Source organism: Drosophila miranda, chromosome XL (assembly GCF_003369915.1).
Source record: "Drosophila miranda strain MSH22 chromosome XL, D.miranda_PacBio2.1, whole genome shotgun sequence".
Lineage (NCBI taxonomy): Eukaryota > Metazoa > Arthropoda > Insecta > Diptera > Drosophilidae > Drosophila > Drosophila miranda.
Window position 1 is genome coordinate 17,549,454 of NC_046673.1, and position 15,183 is coordinate 17,564,636.

Here is a 15,183-nt window from a genome sequence, read left to right on the forward strand (position 1 = left end):
CATATTGCGAGATTTTCAATCTTCGGACCACTGAAAAACCTTTATTTTTACAAGTGAAACCCCGAAAAATTATGCTGTTTGAAAAATCACCGTATGAATACATTTTTCCTATTTACTCAAAAGAAAAAGCTATTGCGATAGCTTTTACCAGTTCGTGGCTAAAATTCTACAAGTTTATTAATTGTAATGGGTATTTAAATACCCATTGGTACCCATTATTAACCAATGGGTTAATAATTCCAACAATTTTGTATACAAATTTCTATATACATATAATACAAATATAACCAAATTTTAATGATTGAATCTGAAGACCAAAACAAATCAATAAAAAACTTAAATCTGAATTTGGGCATAAAACAAGTTTTCAACGTTGCCGCCACCCAGTTCAACGATCGTTAATTATGTTAGACCGATATCTAGCCAAGAATATTGGAAATTAAAACAGCTATGAAAATACCCCGTAATAAATGATTAATGATGAAAGCTGATCATCAGATCTAGTAGGGGGTTATTGCTCGTACTCGTTGGGGGAGTATGCAAAACGGGCGGAGATATATGTTAGGGTAATGGTCTAGTTATAACGATCCTTTCGCTATGAGACACTCTCTACTATATATCTTTTAAGAGTACATCCCTCAAAATATCAACTTGAATATCTTCAGAATGGGTATCAAACAAGTTCATTCCGTACAATTGAATGCATAATTAAAAGATAAAAAAATGAAAGAAATACGAGTGGAATCCGCATTTTGATTGAGCATCGCCAAATAACCAACATCAATGTGCGTTTAAGTATCCATCGATTGATTTCTTGGAGCCCAATTAGCGGACACACATTGACAGACGAGTGGGGCGAGTGCGTGGAACTGGCTGCCGTTGCCAATGCAAGCCGATTATGACACCCGGCTGAACTTGCCAGGCGCTAATCAGTGACTCCATTTAGCGACTTATTAGAGAGCTACTATCTATAGACTAAGACGGAGAGGCAGAGGGAGAGGCGGACGGACCGATGTTTAATTGATGGAAAGGCCAAACGCGGATGGCGAGGTTCTAATCAAGTTGAGGTGGGATTCGACTGGATCGAACAAACGCAAGGGGACGATAAGATCACATCTCATCTTTTGTTATGTTAGCTATGCAAATTCACCAAAAATTTAATAAAAATCAACCGACAAAACAAAATATGGGAAGACAGACAGAAATGATGTAGGAATCGTACGGAAAGGAAACCAAAACAAAACTCCAATTAGCATAGGCCCTAATCTTTTTTGTGGGGTATAAAAACCTGAAACGCCCCTCTCGACACTACCAGATTCAGACCAAACATGGTAAGTTTCGGTTCTAGGGGGAACCACCTCGGATCTTTTGTTACCCTCAGCTCCGACTCCAATTCCAATTCTAGCTCTAGCTCCTATATTCCTCTCACTTTCTTTCAGCAAATCTCATACGTCATTGCTCTGGCTTTCGTGACCCTCGTGGCGGCTGATGTCAGCCACCTCAAGCTCGGTCTCTCAGCAGATGGCGCCTATGGACTGACCTCATCCTCCTCCTCCTCATCTTACTCCGCATCGGTGGTGCCGGGAGGCGATTCGAGCAGCTATCAGCCTGAAGAGCTGATCCCTGCCCATCTAAAGGTGGCCTCCATTGAGACTCAATCGTCCGGTTCTGCGGTGATTCCTGGTGGAGATTCAAGCTCCTACCAGTCGGCGGAATATACTTCGGCTCACCTCAAGGTTGCCTCCACTCAGGTAGAATCTTTCGCTGATGAGGTGATCCCTGGTGGAGATTCGAGCTCCTACCAGCCCGCTGAATATACTCCCGCTCATCTGAAAGTAGCCTCCGCTCAGTTGGAATCTTCTAGTGCTGCTGAAGTGGTTCCCGGAAGTGAGGAGAGCTCCTACCAGCCCGCTGAATACACTCCCGCTCATCTGAAAGTAGCCTCCGCTCAGTGGGAATCTTCTAGTGCTGCTGAAGTGGCTCCCGGAAGTGAGGAGAGCTCCTACCAGCCCGCTGAATACACTCCTGCTCACTTGAAGGTTGCTTCAGTCCAGGTGGAGTCCTCTGTTGCTCAGGCAATCCCCAGCATCGGAGCCGACACCTACACCCCCGAGCAATTCATCCCAGAGGCAGATCGTGAGGCTCACTACAAGTATGTCCAGGAACAGCAGCAGGAGACCATCATTCCTGGTGGAGATTCGAGCTCCTACCAGCCCGCTGAATATACTCCCGCTCATCTCAAAGTAGCCTCCGCCCAGGTGGAATCTTCCACTGATGAGGTGATCCCTGGTGGAGATTCGAGCTCCTACCAGCCCGCTGAATACACTCCCGCTCAGTTGGAATCTTCTAGTGCTGCTGAAGTGGTTCCCGGAAGTGATGAGAGCTCCTACCAGCCCGCTGAATACACTCCTGCTCACTTGAAGGTTGCTTCAGTCCAGGTGGAGTCCTCTGTTGCTCAGGCAATCCCCAGCATCGGAGCCGACACCTACACCCCCGAGCAATTCATCCCAGAGGCAGATCGCGAGGCTCACTACAAATATATCCAGGAACAGCAGCAGGCGACCATCATTCCTGGTGGAGACTCGAGCTCCTACCAGCCCGCTGAATACACTCCCGCTCATCTCAAAGTAGCCTCCGCCCAGGTGGAATCTTCTAGTGCTGCTGAAGTGGCTCCCGGAAGTGAGGAGAGCTCCTACCAGCCCGCTGAATACACTCCCGCTCAGTTGGAATCTTCTAGTGCTGCTGAAGTGGTTCCCGGAAGTGATGAGAGCTCCTACCAGCCCGCTGAATACACTCCTGCTCACTTGAAGGTTGCTTCAGTCCAGGTGGAGTCCTCTGTTGCTCAGGCAATCCCCAGCATCGGAGCCGACACCTACACCCCCGAGCAATTCATCCCAGAGGCAGATCGTGAGGCTCACTACAAATATGTCCAGGAACCGCAGCAGGCGACCATCATTCCTGGTGAAGACTCGAGCTCCTACCAGCCCGCTGAATATACTCCCGCCCACCTGAAGGTTGCCCTGGTGGCTCCAGCGGCTGCTGAAGTTGCTCCCGGAAGTGACGAGAGCTCCTACCAGCCCGCTGAGTACACTCCTGAGCAGCTGAAGACCTCTGCTGGGGTCCAGACAGTGGCTGCTGTCCAGGCTGCTCCTGCTGTCCAGTACAGCTACACCCAGACTCTGGCAACCGCGGTGCAGGCACCTGCTGCCGTCGCCACCAGAGTTGGATCCTCAGTGGCTGCCTCGAATGCCGGCAGCTATCGGCCAGCTGATGTGATTCCCGCCTACGTCCAGGGTCAAGCTATCTTTAGCAAACAGCTTGTGGCTCCACTCCGTGAGTCCGTCGTGTATGCCAATGCCCAGGGTCAGGCTGTGATCAGCAATCAGCTTGCGACTCCATTCCATGGGGATTCCGTAAACGGTTATGGCCAGGGAGAGCCCAAGCCTGCCCAATTGTACCAGGAGCCCGTGTCGAACGGCATCGAGGAGTTCAATGTCGAGACCCATGTGCCCGTGGCCATTGGTGGCAACACCGTCACGCCCACTCACCTGCAGGCAGGCACCTACTCATCCGTTGCGTCCTCCTCCTCCGCATACTCCTCTGCTTCCTCCTCGACTGGTCAAGACACTCAGTATGCAACCAACGGCGGCTATGTCTACTAAGTTTAGTCTTTAAGAGTTCCAAAAAAAATAATAATAAATAATCTCATCATCAACCGAATCGATTATTTTCTTGTACTTTTGATGGGTTAGCTACTGTTCCTGTAATTTTCAAGGTTGGATCTAATGGATCAATGGTAATATATACATACCTAGATGTAACAGATCCTTAACAGCTAAATCCTACTTACTCGTTGAAAATTCCATTAAAAATATCAATAAGAACCGATCATTGCCTACAGATCACCAAATCTGATCTGGTAACTGATTTTGGTACCATTCTTGGAGAAAAGTAAAGGGACTCCAATAATCCATCTTTGTTATGTACTAGGGGTCAAGTCCACTGCACACTCGTTTCGCTCACTCGCCGAATCGCGTTATTCGCTCGCGTTGATATGAGTAAAATATCGGACGAATCTCTAGGTGGTGTCGAATTTCAATTTACTTGAAAAACGTTTAAAAATGATTCATCTGTTTAAAATGCCACTGTAAAACAATCCCTAATTCCTGTTAACAATTCTCGCACTTGTTAAATACGTTTCCATTTCCTGACCACATAACACCAGTTACTCAATCATTAGTTCGTGCTCGCTAAACAGGATCCCTTTCATGATCTTTGCTTCGAAATCTGATCTTTTAAGAGATCACATTTCTCACAGAACACAGTTCCCCTCTACATCTTCCTTTGCCACTGCCTGCTCTTCCCTGTGGCTGTGATCTCATCATTAACCTGATCATCGTGATTCTACAGTTACCGCTCATGCTCAACTCTCACGCACCAGCACTGCAACAGGCCCATGCAACATGCTGTCATGCCTCCCATTCTCCCTCCTCCTCCTCCTCCATACCCTTCCCTTCGTAGCCGTGGCCACATGTTTTTGAGTGCCTTTGCCGGTTCCATTTCAAGTTCATGGGCAAAAAAACAGAGATCTGCATTGGTGGCCAAAGTAAAAGTTGATCTGCCCGACTGCCCGGATGGCTGGATGGCTGTCCCGACTGGAGCCGGGCTCATGGCTCATGATTATTATGTAAAGCTCGCCATTCCGCTCGTAACTCTAAGGCATTCTCAAGGCCGTCCACGGATCGCATCGGTTCGGATGGGAGCGTCTTCTTGATGGGTTTTTAGAAAGTGCTCGCTGAGAGCGGTCCCCAGGTCGGCTTCCACGCGGCTCGTTCTTTTGGTGCAATCAATCTGGCTGGTTGTCAGGCAAGGCCATATGCATGGATCTTTCCGTTGGGGTTCATGCTGCTTCGCCGTAGCCCATTTCTGCGGTCAACCGCACATTGGCCCAAAGGTTGGGGGTTTCATATATCCATAAAGTGTTAAATTGAATGTTAATTAGTGGAACCCACAACCGAGGCAACAAAAACCCAAAAAAAAACTCAACCCAGAGCTCGTCATGTGCGGGCGGGGTCCCCTCCGCCCGTGGAGCCGGTTAATCGGCTTGATTGAAGACCTAACCAAAGTAGGTCCCAAAGTAGTTCATAAGAGTCCGTTGCCTGTTGCCTGAAGCCTGATGCTCCATGCCCCCCATGCATGATCCGTTGCCCGTGCTGAAACCCGTTGTGGAAAACTATTTTGTAAATGAGTTAAACTCGTTTACGCGTGTGTGATTTTTTTTTGTTTTATGTTAAATTTTATTTATATTTCACTCTTTTTTTGCTGCCACAATACCTTAATCTCGTTCCTGACAGTTGCTGTTTCGCCCTAAAATGTATATGTAGCGACTTCTGCTGCCGCTTCGCTTCTTTGGCTGCTGCAAGGCAACCTCTGGGCAGGGGCTTTTCTTCGACTCTTCTGCTTCGACTATAAATTGCCAGACCGCTCTAGGGAACGGCATCAGTCTCAGCCTCTAGCTCGTCCAGCACAGTCGTCGCCAATCACTCTCAGCCATATCAAACATGGTCAGTGCCTGCTCTTAGCCCGCAAATAGTCTTTTGTTTTCACTGGCTATATTTTGTACTCGTATTATATTTTTTGCAAGTGCTTTGGTGTAATTTGTGTCTGTGTAACGTGTGTCTCCCCTCCTTCTTGCAGAAACTCCTCATTGTGTTCGCCCTGTTCGCCTGCGCGGCCGCCGATGTCAGCCACCTGGCCCCCAGTAACGAGTACCTGCCACCTATCCAGAACTCATACGCGGCTCCATGGGTGAGCTACTCCGCACCGGCCATCCAGCAGACGTACTCGGCCCCAGCCATCCAGCAGCAGACGTACTCCGCACCGGCCATCCAGCAGACGTATTCGGCCCCAGCCATCCAGCAGCAGACCTATGCCGCCCCCAGCAACGAGTATCTGCCCCCCGTTCAGCAGACCTACTCCGCTCCAGCTGTCCAGAGGACCTACTCGGCTCCATCCGTGAGCTACTCGGCCCCGTCCGTGAGCTACTCGGCCCCAGCTGTCCAGCAGACATATTCTGCTCCATCGGTCAGCTACTCTGCTCCCTCCGTTAGCTATTCGGCCCCAGCTCCCTCCGTGAGCTACTCTGCCCCGTCCGTCAGCTACTCCGCTCCGGCCTACCAGCAGCAGTCGTACTCTGCTCCGGCCTACCAGCAGCAGTCGTACTCTGCTCCCTCCGTGAGCTACTCCCAGGATGTGGGCACCCAATACGCCTCCAACGGCGGCTATGTCTACAGGAAGTAAGAAGCTGAAAAACTGATCCACTGTAAATAACTCTTCTTTGTGTGAATTTGTTTTTCTTTTTTTTTTCTTTAACAAAGTAAATGAAAATGTTCTAAAAACAAAAGCAAAAATGATTTTAACCGACTTTCAGATGGGCTTTGGTTTAGGAATTGCACTGCGTTTAGGCTCGTTAAAGCAAAGCTTTTGATGATATAAAGTTTTGTGTAAAGCTTTAAAGCTTTAACACACAAGCTTTTATGGTGTTGTTTTTCGGGGCTAATTTAAAGCTTATGATCTGATGCGCAGCATAAAAGCTTTAGGGCTTTCAATAGCTTGAAAGGGTCAGAAGCGAGCTTTGTGGAACAGTTGATATGGTCTTTACGAGCTTTATTTAGGATAAGAATTCAACAGAAACAAAGCTGTACTCCTGGAGTTCTGAAATGAGGCTTTACTCTCTGTCGCGTTTTGAAAGGTTGCATTGCAAATAAATATCCTTAAACAAATTATGGCTTTTTAAGACCCCTTGTTTCCTAAAGAGCTTATGTCATTCCTTAATGTATTCTCTGCTATACAATCCCTCCAAAATTTGGCTTTCTTTCAACTCCAGAGAAATGATTTTTTCTCTATTCATCTTTCCACCGCTTTATGCAAAATTGCTTTGGACATTGGATGTCTGCATGTTATTATTTTCTGTCTGTAAAGTCTGCCTGCCTAATTAATTTTTATAGTTCAAACGCATGGAACAGTCTATTCCAGCACTATCCCCCTGAGGCCAGATCTGCGGGACTATTTATGGAACCTTTATTGTGATGCAAAGCAATTTCCGTTCGCGAAATGGAAATGGAAAGTGAAATGAACCGAAGCCGTAGACGAAGCCGGAACGGGCCCAGCGATGGAGATGAAGAGCAGTTTATGTAAGCCTCGAGGCGGTATCCAAAAAAGTCTTATAAGAGAGCGCAGTGCGCGGACCGAGGCCGCACAGTCCCCACCGAAGTTGAAGGTCGAAGTTGAGCCCCCAAGATGCACCGGTGGCCACTATTCCTGGTTTTACTCCTGCTGCCGCTAATCAAGAGCGATGTGAGTCACCTACCCAAGGACTACATTCCCCCCACGCCAGAAGAGGAGGAGTCACTGCAGTCTATAGATCATCAGGAGACGCCCCTCCTTCATCGCGAACATGAAGAACACGAACACGATCCTGAGGGACATTCCAATGACGTCAATGGCTTCTATCCGAGTTTGGGTCTGCCTCTGCCCCCGGGCTATGCGGTGCCCACGGGGAATAATGTGCCGCCGCCGCCCGCCCAGCCGCCCAACTTCCCGCTACCCATCTACCCGCCCTACTTTGGCTTTGGTGGACCCCAGGAATCCGTGGATCCTAATGGAAGTCCGTTTGGAAGCGGTCCACCGAATGCGGCCATACAGCAGCCACCACAAGGGGCACCCTTTCCACAGGGTGGTCCGTTCCCTAATGGTGGACAGATTGGTCCATTCCCAGGTCAAGGAGGTCCATTCCCAGGACAAGGAGGTCCATTCCCAGGACAGGGTAGTACATTCCCAGGACAGGGAGGCCCATTCCCAGGACAAGGAGGTCCATTCCCAGGACAGGGTAGTACATTCCCAGGGCAGGGAGGTCCTTTCCCAGGACAGGGTAGTCCATTCCCAGAGCAGGGAGGTCCATTGCCAGGACAGGTAGGTCCATTCCCAGGACAGGGTAGTCCATTCCCAGGGCAGGCAGGTCCTTTCCCAGGGCAGGGAGGTCCATTCCCAGGACAGGGTAGTCCATTCCCAGGACAGGGAGGTTCATTCCCTCAACAGGGTAATCCATTCCCCGGCCCATTCCCACCAGATTATCTGACCAACCAAGGCCTGCCCATTCCTGGATCGCAGTCGCCCTTCCAACAAAGTTACGCGGGATTTAATGTGCCACCCGGATTCGGTGGACCACAGCCACAAGGCTCTAATCCGTTTCAGCAGTTCGGACCCGGCTTTGGGGGACCAGGACCGCAGGCATTCGCTGACGAGCCAGAGAAACCCATGGAGGAGGAGGTCGCCGAACCGGAGAAATATCCGCAGCCACAGCCTGTAGAATCACAGGCAAGCACGGAGTCACCGAAAAGCGGCGACACCATCTATGGGTCAAATGGCGGCTACGTCTATCAGCGGGTCAAGTGAGTTACGATGGTTTTATAGGCCTATTTGGATCGGCTCGAGCCAGAGACGAGTTCATTATAAATTATTATCAATCTTTTTGTATCAACAGCAACAACCTGTTTTTTGCGTTTGTTTCTTTGTTTATTTGGTTTATGGGCATTAACGCGAAACAGACAACATGTTTGTCTTTATGCTAATAGAGCTCTTTGACGTTGACAGGCATCTATAAACGAGAGACACTGTGTCGCTTTGGATGATACACATTGTATACTCGTACACCCCATGAGAATGGAAACATGTTTTTATGCATACCCATGTATCACAAAATCATACGTCAATTGCATACATAATTTATTGGCTCTAGGGCGATAAAAGTCTTGCCAAAAGGAGAGTAGGTGGAAGGTGCTTACACCTCTGTTTCGGCATATAACAAACTGTAGGATCTTGAAACTATACTTTTGAATAAGAAATAGCAAAGAGAAGACCCCATTAATAGTATACCCTTTCATTCAAAGATGTATAGATATAGCCGGAGTGCTCGGAGTGCGAAATCTACATATTTTTGCTAATTGATCAGCTATTAGGACATGTTAACATGTTAACAATAAAGCAAATCACAACAGATTTGAACAGTCTTTGAAGAGTACTATGTACAATCCTCCAGGAAATTCTTTTTATTTTTTATTTGAGAACATACTTTATTGGAGAAAATTGGTCAATCTATTGCCCAATATATGTAGTTGCACTGGGCACGTTTTTACCTTAGATATATGTATATATTATACATTATTGTAAGGGATTATATATCGGTCAGAGGTGCATATATTGGTCATAATTTTTAGACGAAATGTTTTATCATGCGATTGAGAACGATAAATACTATATCTCTGAATCAACTTCCTAAGAATTTTGTCACTAGGTAAACTCCAAATGGTTTAATACTTACACTAATTTTTTAGGTTTATATTCTCTATCTACAAAAATACCCTCTTCATAGTACTTACAGAATGGAAAGGGCTCTTCAATTCGATCGTACGAGTATGTATATATAAGATGTATTCATATTCCCTTTATGGGGTTTCCTATTCAAAGATCGTATAAATTGTAATCAAAAGATTCGTTTTAGGTACAACAAAGACTTTATTAATTCCTATTCATCTTTTTCTTGATATTCCCACTGAATTATTTATTTATTTGGTGTATCCAATTTTTTTTTTGTGCAAGATTTTACTTAGTTTTATGATCTTCATTTTATGGATTTACAAGAGTCTTCCAAAGAGGGGGGAAATGTTTAAAAACTGGCTTCAAAATAAGCCCCTCTGTCGTTTTTTAGCTGTCTCCTCAGTCCCTCATAAATGGAAGGGGCCTCCCACACTCCCACTCACATCAGCGATTCTCAATTTTCGGTTTTGGGTTTCGGCTTCCAGAGATCGGATCGTTTTGCAGCTGTTAACCTTTTTGACCATTCGTTGTTTTATGCAAATCATGTTGGTGGGGTATCGTATCTGTTTCTGTTTCTACTACTTTTCAGTTTCATTGTTTAGTTATTCAATTCAATTCATAAGATTGTTGCAATTTTGTTTTTTTTTTCTCAGTTTTGAATATTTATGGAGCTTGATTTTAATTTGTCCGCGAAAGAGTTACCACGCCAGCGAATGGATGGGGGACTCTGACGGGGAGATGGAGATGCAGATGAATATGAAGACGGTGATGGAGGCTGTTCGCACAGCTATTAGTCATAATTAAGCCAAACTGTGCCCGGGGTTGGCAGGGGCCCTCAACTCGACATTTTCTTTTGGCTTTGGCTTTGTTTTTAAATTTATATCTTCATTTTCGCGGCTGGTGTGGTGTGAGGTGCGTGGCGCGTGTTTTGAGCCGCCAGGCGCAGAAGTATCCGCCTCGGATATCTCCCATAATCGCCGAAACAGTATTATCATTACAATGATTCAATTTTTGGGCTGGTCTTTGGCTTCTTCTGGGGGCCATCGCATTTGTAAGCCGCCGCATAACGAACTTATCTATGATCGCCTAAACACGCCTACGAAACGCATGCATAAAACATCGGTATGAAGATCATGATTAGATCTACCAAACAATCGGAGGCCCCCAAATCGTACGTAACTTATGGGCCGTTGCAAATGTCCGAAGGTTGGGCCCGCACATGTCCCCAGTTGAGAGAAATATTTCTGTCACTGCATTGGATAACTTTAGCTGCAGTCCTTAAATAATTAGTAGTAGTAGATAAAGTAAATAAACTATGAAGAAGGGGAGTCTTTTTCGTAATATACAAATGTACATAATTGTATATCTTTAAGGCTTCTTCGAATTATTCTCCTTCTTGTGTAAACTTTGGAACATAATTCTCTACGTACCACCATAAATGTATATATGTATCCTAGTTAATAGCTCATCGTACCATCATAATATTCTTATTCAATTGTTGTCAGTTACAACTCCTATGATATCATTTGCTAACTTGTTTTAGACTTTTTCTTAACGTATCATATCATATCCTATTCTCAGCCCATCATAGCCTTTTCATTCCAACGATAATATAAATATTCAAATGGGTAGAGCCCAACGCTCTTTTGTGGCTTTTCAACAAAAATGTAATAAGCCTAAAGCCACCCTTTAAAAATCGTGTATCATTGCTCTTTGGTCATACCCTGCGTATAACAATGTCTAAGTTGTATATTTCTAATTACATTTCAATCAAATCTTTTCCTATACTCGCATATATTCGAAACACTATATAGTTTTTAGATCTTTGCACCAATTATTTTAAAGGCAATCTTTCACTCCTCTACCACTCGTCGTTTTGCCACCATACTACAATCAACCCAACACCCAAGCGTTGAAACTCTTAGCTAATAGACAACACCTCGCATGTCAATCTGCAATGGGGGAATACAGGTCCAAGTCAATGCACTTAGCTCATTACGCACCCATCCATCCATCCATCGAAGGTGTCAATTACCCAGATACAGAAGCAAATGAACAGATCGAGCGTCGGGTGTCGGGTGCCGGGATAGTCCATGCAACAAGCGATTGATAAATATTTAAACCATTTTTGCACAGTCGCACAGCAGTTTTGGCATCTCGTTTTCCGCCTTCGCTTTGCTCCGGTGTGCTATCAAGTTTAGGATTAGGCTCTGTATCTGTATCTCTGTTGTCCGCGCTCTTTGGTTGGGGCTAGGCCATTGTGCCATTGTTGGAATGGCAGCGTCGTGGGTTTTGGTCATTTATTAATCAGCACCAAAATGAAATGTGTTTTGCATGATTTTATTATTGGTCGTCTGCATTAGCATGCCGCGTTTCCCCCCTTGACCTTACACCATGGTACCAACTGTCATCTGCCACCTTCCACCATCCACCATCCACCGTCTACCATCTTCCACCTTCCAACTGCCATCTGCATGAGCGGACCGAACCAATTAAGAGGAAACCAAGCCTCTGCGGATATGGACAAACGCTTGTAACTATAAATGCTCGATGGTGCTCTGAGATGGGCATCAGTTTATCGGTCTCGTTCGTTTGGTGTACCTCGTGCCTTTGTGACCCTAAGTGAAGATGGTAAGCCCTATCTGTGTTCAACCTATCTGCATTTTTTTCTTGTGACAAGTGCTAATCATTGGTGTATTTTTTCTATGGTTTCCTCTCTCTAGAAACCCTTTGCCTTTATCGTTCTGGCTGCCTGCAGTCTGGCCCTCGTTCAGGCCCGTCCGGATGTGAGTCATCTGCTGAAATCGAACCGGAACTACCTTCCACCACTGCCGCAGAAGGAGGTCTCGGCCAACCAGAGCTACCAGCAGATTGCCCAGCCCCAGCCCCAGTACCAGAATCAGGTCCAGGCACAGGCACAGTCCCAGGCCCAATCATTCCCCCAGGTGGAGTCCATTCAGGCATCCATCCCATTGGCCAGCTTCTCCATCCAGTCTGGCGGACAATACCAGTCTACCGCTCCAGCTCCAGCTCCAGTTCAAGTCTCGATCCCAGCCCCTGCTCCAGCTCAGATCTCGATTCCCGCTCCGGCTCCCGTTCAAGTGCAGGCCTCTGCCCCAGCTCCCCAAGTGATCTATGAGGCACCTAAGCCGATTGCTGCCACCCAAACCACGGTGCACAACGCCTATCTGCCCCCAGCGGCACCTGTCCAGCAGTTCGTGCCCGCTCCCGAGCCAGTTGTGGAGACGACGGTGCAGCAAACCACTGCTCCCGCTCCGGTGGTTCAACAGACTTACTCCGCTCCCGCTCCAGTGATTCAACAGACCTACACTGCTCCTGCCCCAGTGGTTCAGGAACAGACGTACAGCGCACCAGCCCCCGTGGTTCAACAAACCTACTCGGCTCCCGCACCTGTGGTTCAAGAACAGACCTATTCATATCCCGCTCCTATTGTGCAACAGACCTATACTGCCCCAGCTCCAGTTGTCCAACAGACCTATACAGCTCCTGCCCCGGTGGTTCAGGAGCAGACATACACCGCACCAGCACCAGTTGTACAACAGACTTACTCTGCTCCAGCACCAGTCGTTCAGCAGACCTACTCTGCTCCTGCTCCTGTGGTCCAGGAACAGACGTACAGCGCTCCAGCTCCGGTGGTCCAACAGACCTACTCTGCTCCCGCTCCGGTGATCCAGGAACAAACATACGAAGCTCCAGCCCCAGTAGCTCAGCAGACCTTCTCGGCTCCCGCGCCAGTGGTTCAAGAACAGACCTATTCATATCCCGCTCCTGCTCCTGTGGCTCAACAGACATACGCGGCCCCTGCTCCTGTTGTCCAACAGACGTACTCTGCTCCTGCGGTTCAGGAGCAGACCTATTCTGCTCCTGCTCCGGTGGTGCAGCAGACCTACTCTGCTCCTGCTCCGGTGGTGCAGCAGACCTACTCTGCCCCGGCTCCAGTGGTCCAGGAACAAACATACGAGGCTCCAGCCCCAGTAGTTCAGCAGACCTACTCTGCGCCTGCTCCTGTGATCCAGGAACAGACGTACAGCGCACCCGCTCCGGTGGTCCAACAGACCTACTCTGCTCCCGCTCCTGTGGTGCAACAGACCTACTCTGCTCCCGCTCCTGTGGTGCAGCAGACCTACTCTGCTCCTGCACCTGTGGTGCAGCAGACCTACTCTGCTCCTGCTCCTGTGGTCCAGGAACAACAGTACACTGCTCCTGTTCCTGCTCCCGTTTTTCAGCAAACTTATACTGCTCCGATCTCGATTCCTGAACCAGTTCAGCAGACCGTTAGCATCAGTGCTCCAGCCCAGCCTCAGCAGCAATACAGTGGCTACAGCTACCAGGCTCCAATCCAGCAGAAAACCACCACTTACTCGGCTCCAGCTCCGGTTCAGTTCCAGCAATCGTTTGTGCCTGCACCTCCAGCACCAGCACCAGCACCCATCCAGATTCAGGCCCAGCCCCAGCCCCAGCCCCAGCCAATCGTTCAGTATACGCCACAGGTGCCGACATACAACAGCTACACTCCATCCGCACCATCACCCATCGTCCAACAGACGGCATCTGTGGTGACGACCTCCACGGCCACGAATGAGATCGGCACCGACTACGCTGCCAATGGCGGCTACGTCTACGAGAAGCATTGAGATGCTTGTGAAAGGACCCCAGCAGATGTCCGAACTCGCATCGAGTTGTGGATCGTCGGTCCCACATATCGTGGATCGTTAGGCGAACGTTAATCGCTGATCGTTTCATCAGAACTTATTGTTACTTAGTCAATTTCTAGCACCAATTAGGTTTTTTATATAGAATTTATACAATTCTTTTTTTTACAACCTGTTTTCCAATAAAAAAGAAGGACTTATTCTTTGAAAAATATTCCATTTCAAGAACTGCGAATACCTTTAATATATGTACATATATTAGGAATGCATAACGAGTAACGAATAACGAGCTTTGTTAGTTCTGGCGGCTGTGGCGTGGCTGCCGTAGTCCTGCTGGATCTCCTGTACCTGACTTTGTTTTGGATATTTTTGCACTTTTTCCTTCATCACGGTTGCTTTCGATTCGCAATCAAACAAACCCGCAAAGCAACAAGATTACTCAATTTTCTAAATTTATAAAAATAAACTCAGTTTCCTGGTTCTCTAATTGTAAATCCCAAATGGCCATTATCCGAGACTTGAGCGATGAAGAGCGCGGGGCTTTGGATGGTTGGCTTCAGCTCAACCATATCCCGCTTACCTATCGCGATGAAAAGGACTTCTGCGACGCACTGCAGGTGGCAAGGATTTTCAATAGGATCCAACCAGGACTTGATGACCTTATTAGCTACTCGCCGTGCATTAGCCTGCCGTTGAACTTTTTGAACTGGCAAATCTTCAATCAGCGGGTCTTACGAAAACTTCACATGGGCGTGTCCCTTAGAGATCTTGAAAAGCTGGCGTTGGGCTGTCCCAATGCCATTGACTCCTTGCTCTTCACTCTGATGGCCCACTTGAAGAAGAATAAAATATAAAAGGGCTGCGCCTATAGCAGGCTGTGGCCTGGGAAGTACTGATTGAAATATTGGGGCATAAAAAAGGCAATTTATTATTTTATGAATTAATTAATTACAATTATTAAATAAGCTATAACTATGGGACTAATGTGGTTGGCTATATCAGGGGTTTTTCCCATGGGGAAGGGGTTGGACTCGGATACCACGGATACTCCGTGCACTTTGAACGCCTTTCAAAGACATTGCCACAAAGGTAATTCCCTAAAAATGATAAATTACTCAACCGTTCAATATTGTGT

General features: G+C 47.3%; 5 protein-coding genes across 6 annotated transcripts; all 5 read left to right on the forward strand.

Annotated features, from left to right (window-relative positions):
• Positions 1-1,326: 1,326 nt before the first annotated feature.
• LOC108161926 (fibrous sheath CABYR-binding protein) lies at positions 1,327-3,697 on the forward strand. Its single transcript, XM_017296353.2, has 2 exons — positions 1,327-1,331; positions 1,440-3,697. Exons 1-2 carry the CDS (start codon positions 1,329-1,331, stop codon positions 3,660-3,662), a joined length of 2,226 nt encoding a protein of 741 aa, XP_017151842.2. The 5' UTR covers positions 1,327-1,328; the 3' UTR covers positions 3,663-3,697.
• A 1,756-nt stretch (positions 3,698-5,453) lies between these two features.
• Positions 5,454-6,392, forward strand: LOC108161951 (cuticle protein 16.5). Of its 2 annotated transcripts, XM_033393288.1 has the most exons (3): positions 5,454-5,564; positions 5,698-6,165; positions 6,196-6,392. In XM_033393288.1, exons 1-3 carry the CDS (start codon positions 5,562-5,564, stop codon positions 6,298-6,300), a joined length of 576 nt encoding a protein of 191 aa, XP_033249179.1. In that variant the 5' UTR covers positions 5,454-5,561; the 3' UTR covers positions 6,301-6,392. The 2 variants fall into 2 exon arrangements, with proteins under 2 accessions (XP_033249179.1, XP_017151898.1); XM_017296409.2 differs by having other exon boundaries at positions 5,698-6,392.
• Positions 6,393-7,299: 907 nt separating this feature from the next.
• LOC108154268 (proline-rich protein HaeIII subfamily 1) lies at positions 7,300-8,454 on the forward strand. Its single transcript, XM_017284545.1, has one exon. It carries the CDS (start codon positions 7,300-7,302, stop codon positions 8,452-8,454), a length of 1,155 nt encoding a protein of 384 aa, XP_017140034.1.
• A 1,659-nt stretch (positions 8,455-10,113) lies between these two features.
• LOC108154188 (flocculation protein FLO11) lies at positions 10,114-14,030 on the forward strand. Its single transcript, XM_017284428.1, has 2 exons — positions 10,114-10,152; positions 12,099-14,030. Exons 1-2 carry the CDS (start codon positions 10,114-10,116, stop codon positions 14,028-14,030), a joined length of 1,971 nt encoding a protein of 656 aa, XP_017139917.1.
• Positions 14,031-14,548: 518 nt separating this feature from the next.
• LOC108154124 lies at positions 14,549-14,902 on the forward strand. Its single transcript, XM_017284297.1, has one exon. The coding sequence runs from the start codon at positions 14,549-14,551 to the stop codon at positions 14,900-14,902; it is 354 nt and encodes a 117-aa protein (XP_017139786.1).
• The last annotated feature ends 281 nt before the right edge of the window (positions 14,903-15,183 follow it).

What these genes read in the sequence shown, in the direction of transcription:
- LOC108154188 (XM_017284428.1), top strand. Translation starts at nt 10,114, where the DNA reads ATGGAGATGCAGATGAATATGAAGACGGTGATGGAGGCT. An exon ending in TGAAGACGGTGATGGAGGCT is followed by an intron (nt 10,153 to 12,098) that starts GTTCGCACAGCT and finishes TCCTCTCTCTAG; the next exon opens with AAACCCTTTGCCTTTATCGT.
- LOC108154124 (XM_017284297.1), top strand. Translation starts at nt 14,549, where the DNA reads ATGGCCATTATCCGAGACTTGAGCGATGAAGAGCGCGGGGCTTTGGAT.
- LOC108154268 (XM_017284545.1), top strand. Translation starts at nt 7,300, where the DNA reads ATGCACCGGTGGCCACTATTCCTGGTTTTACTCCTGCTGCCGCTAATC.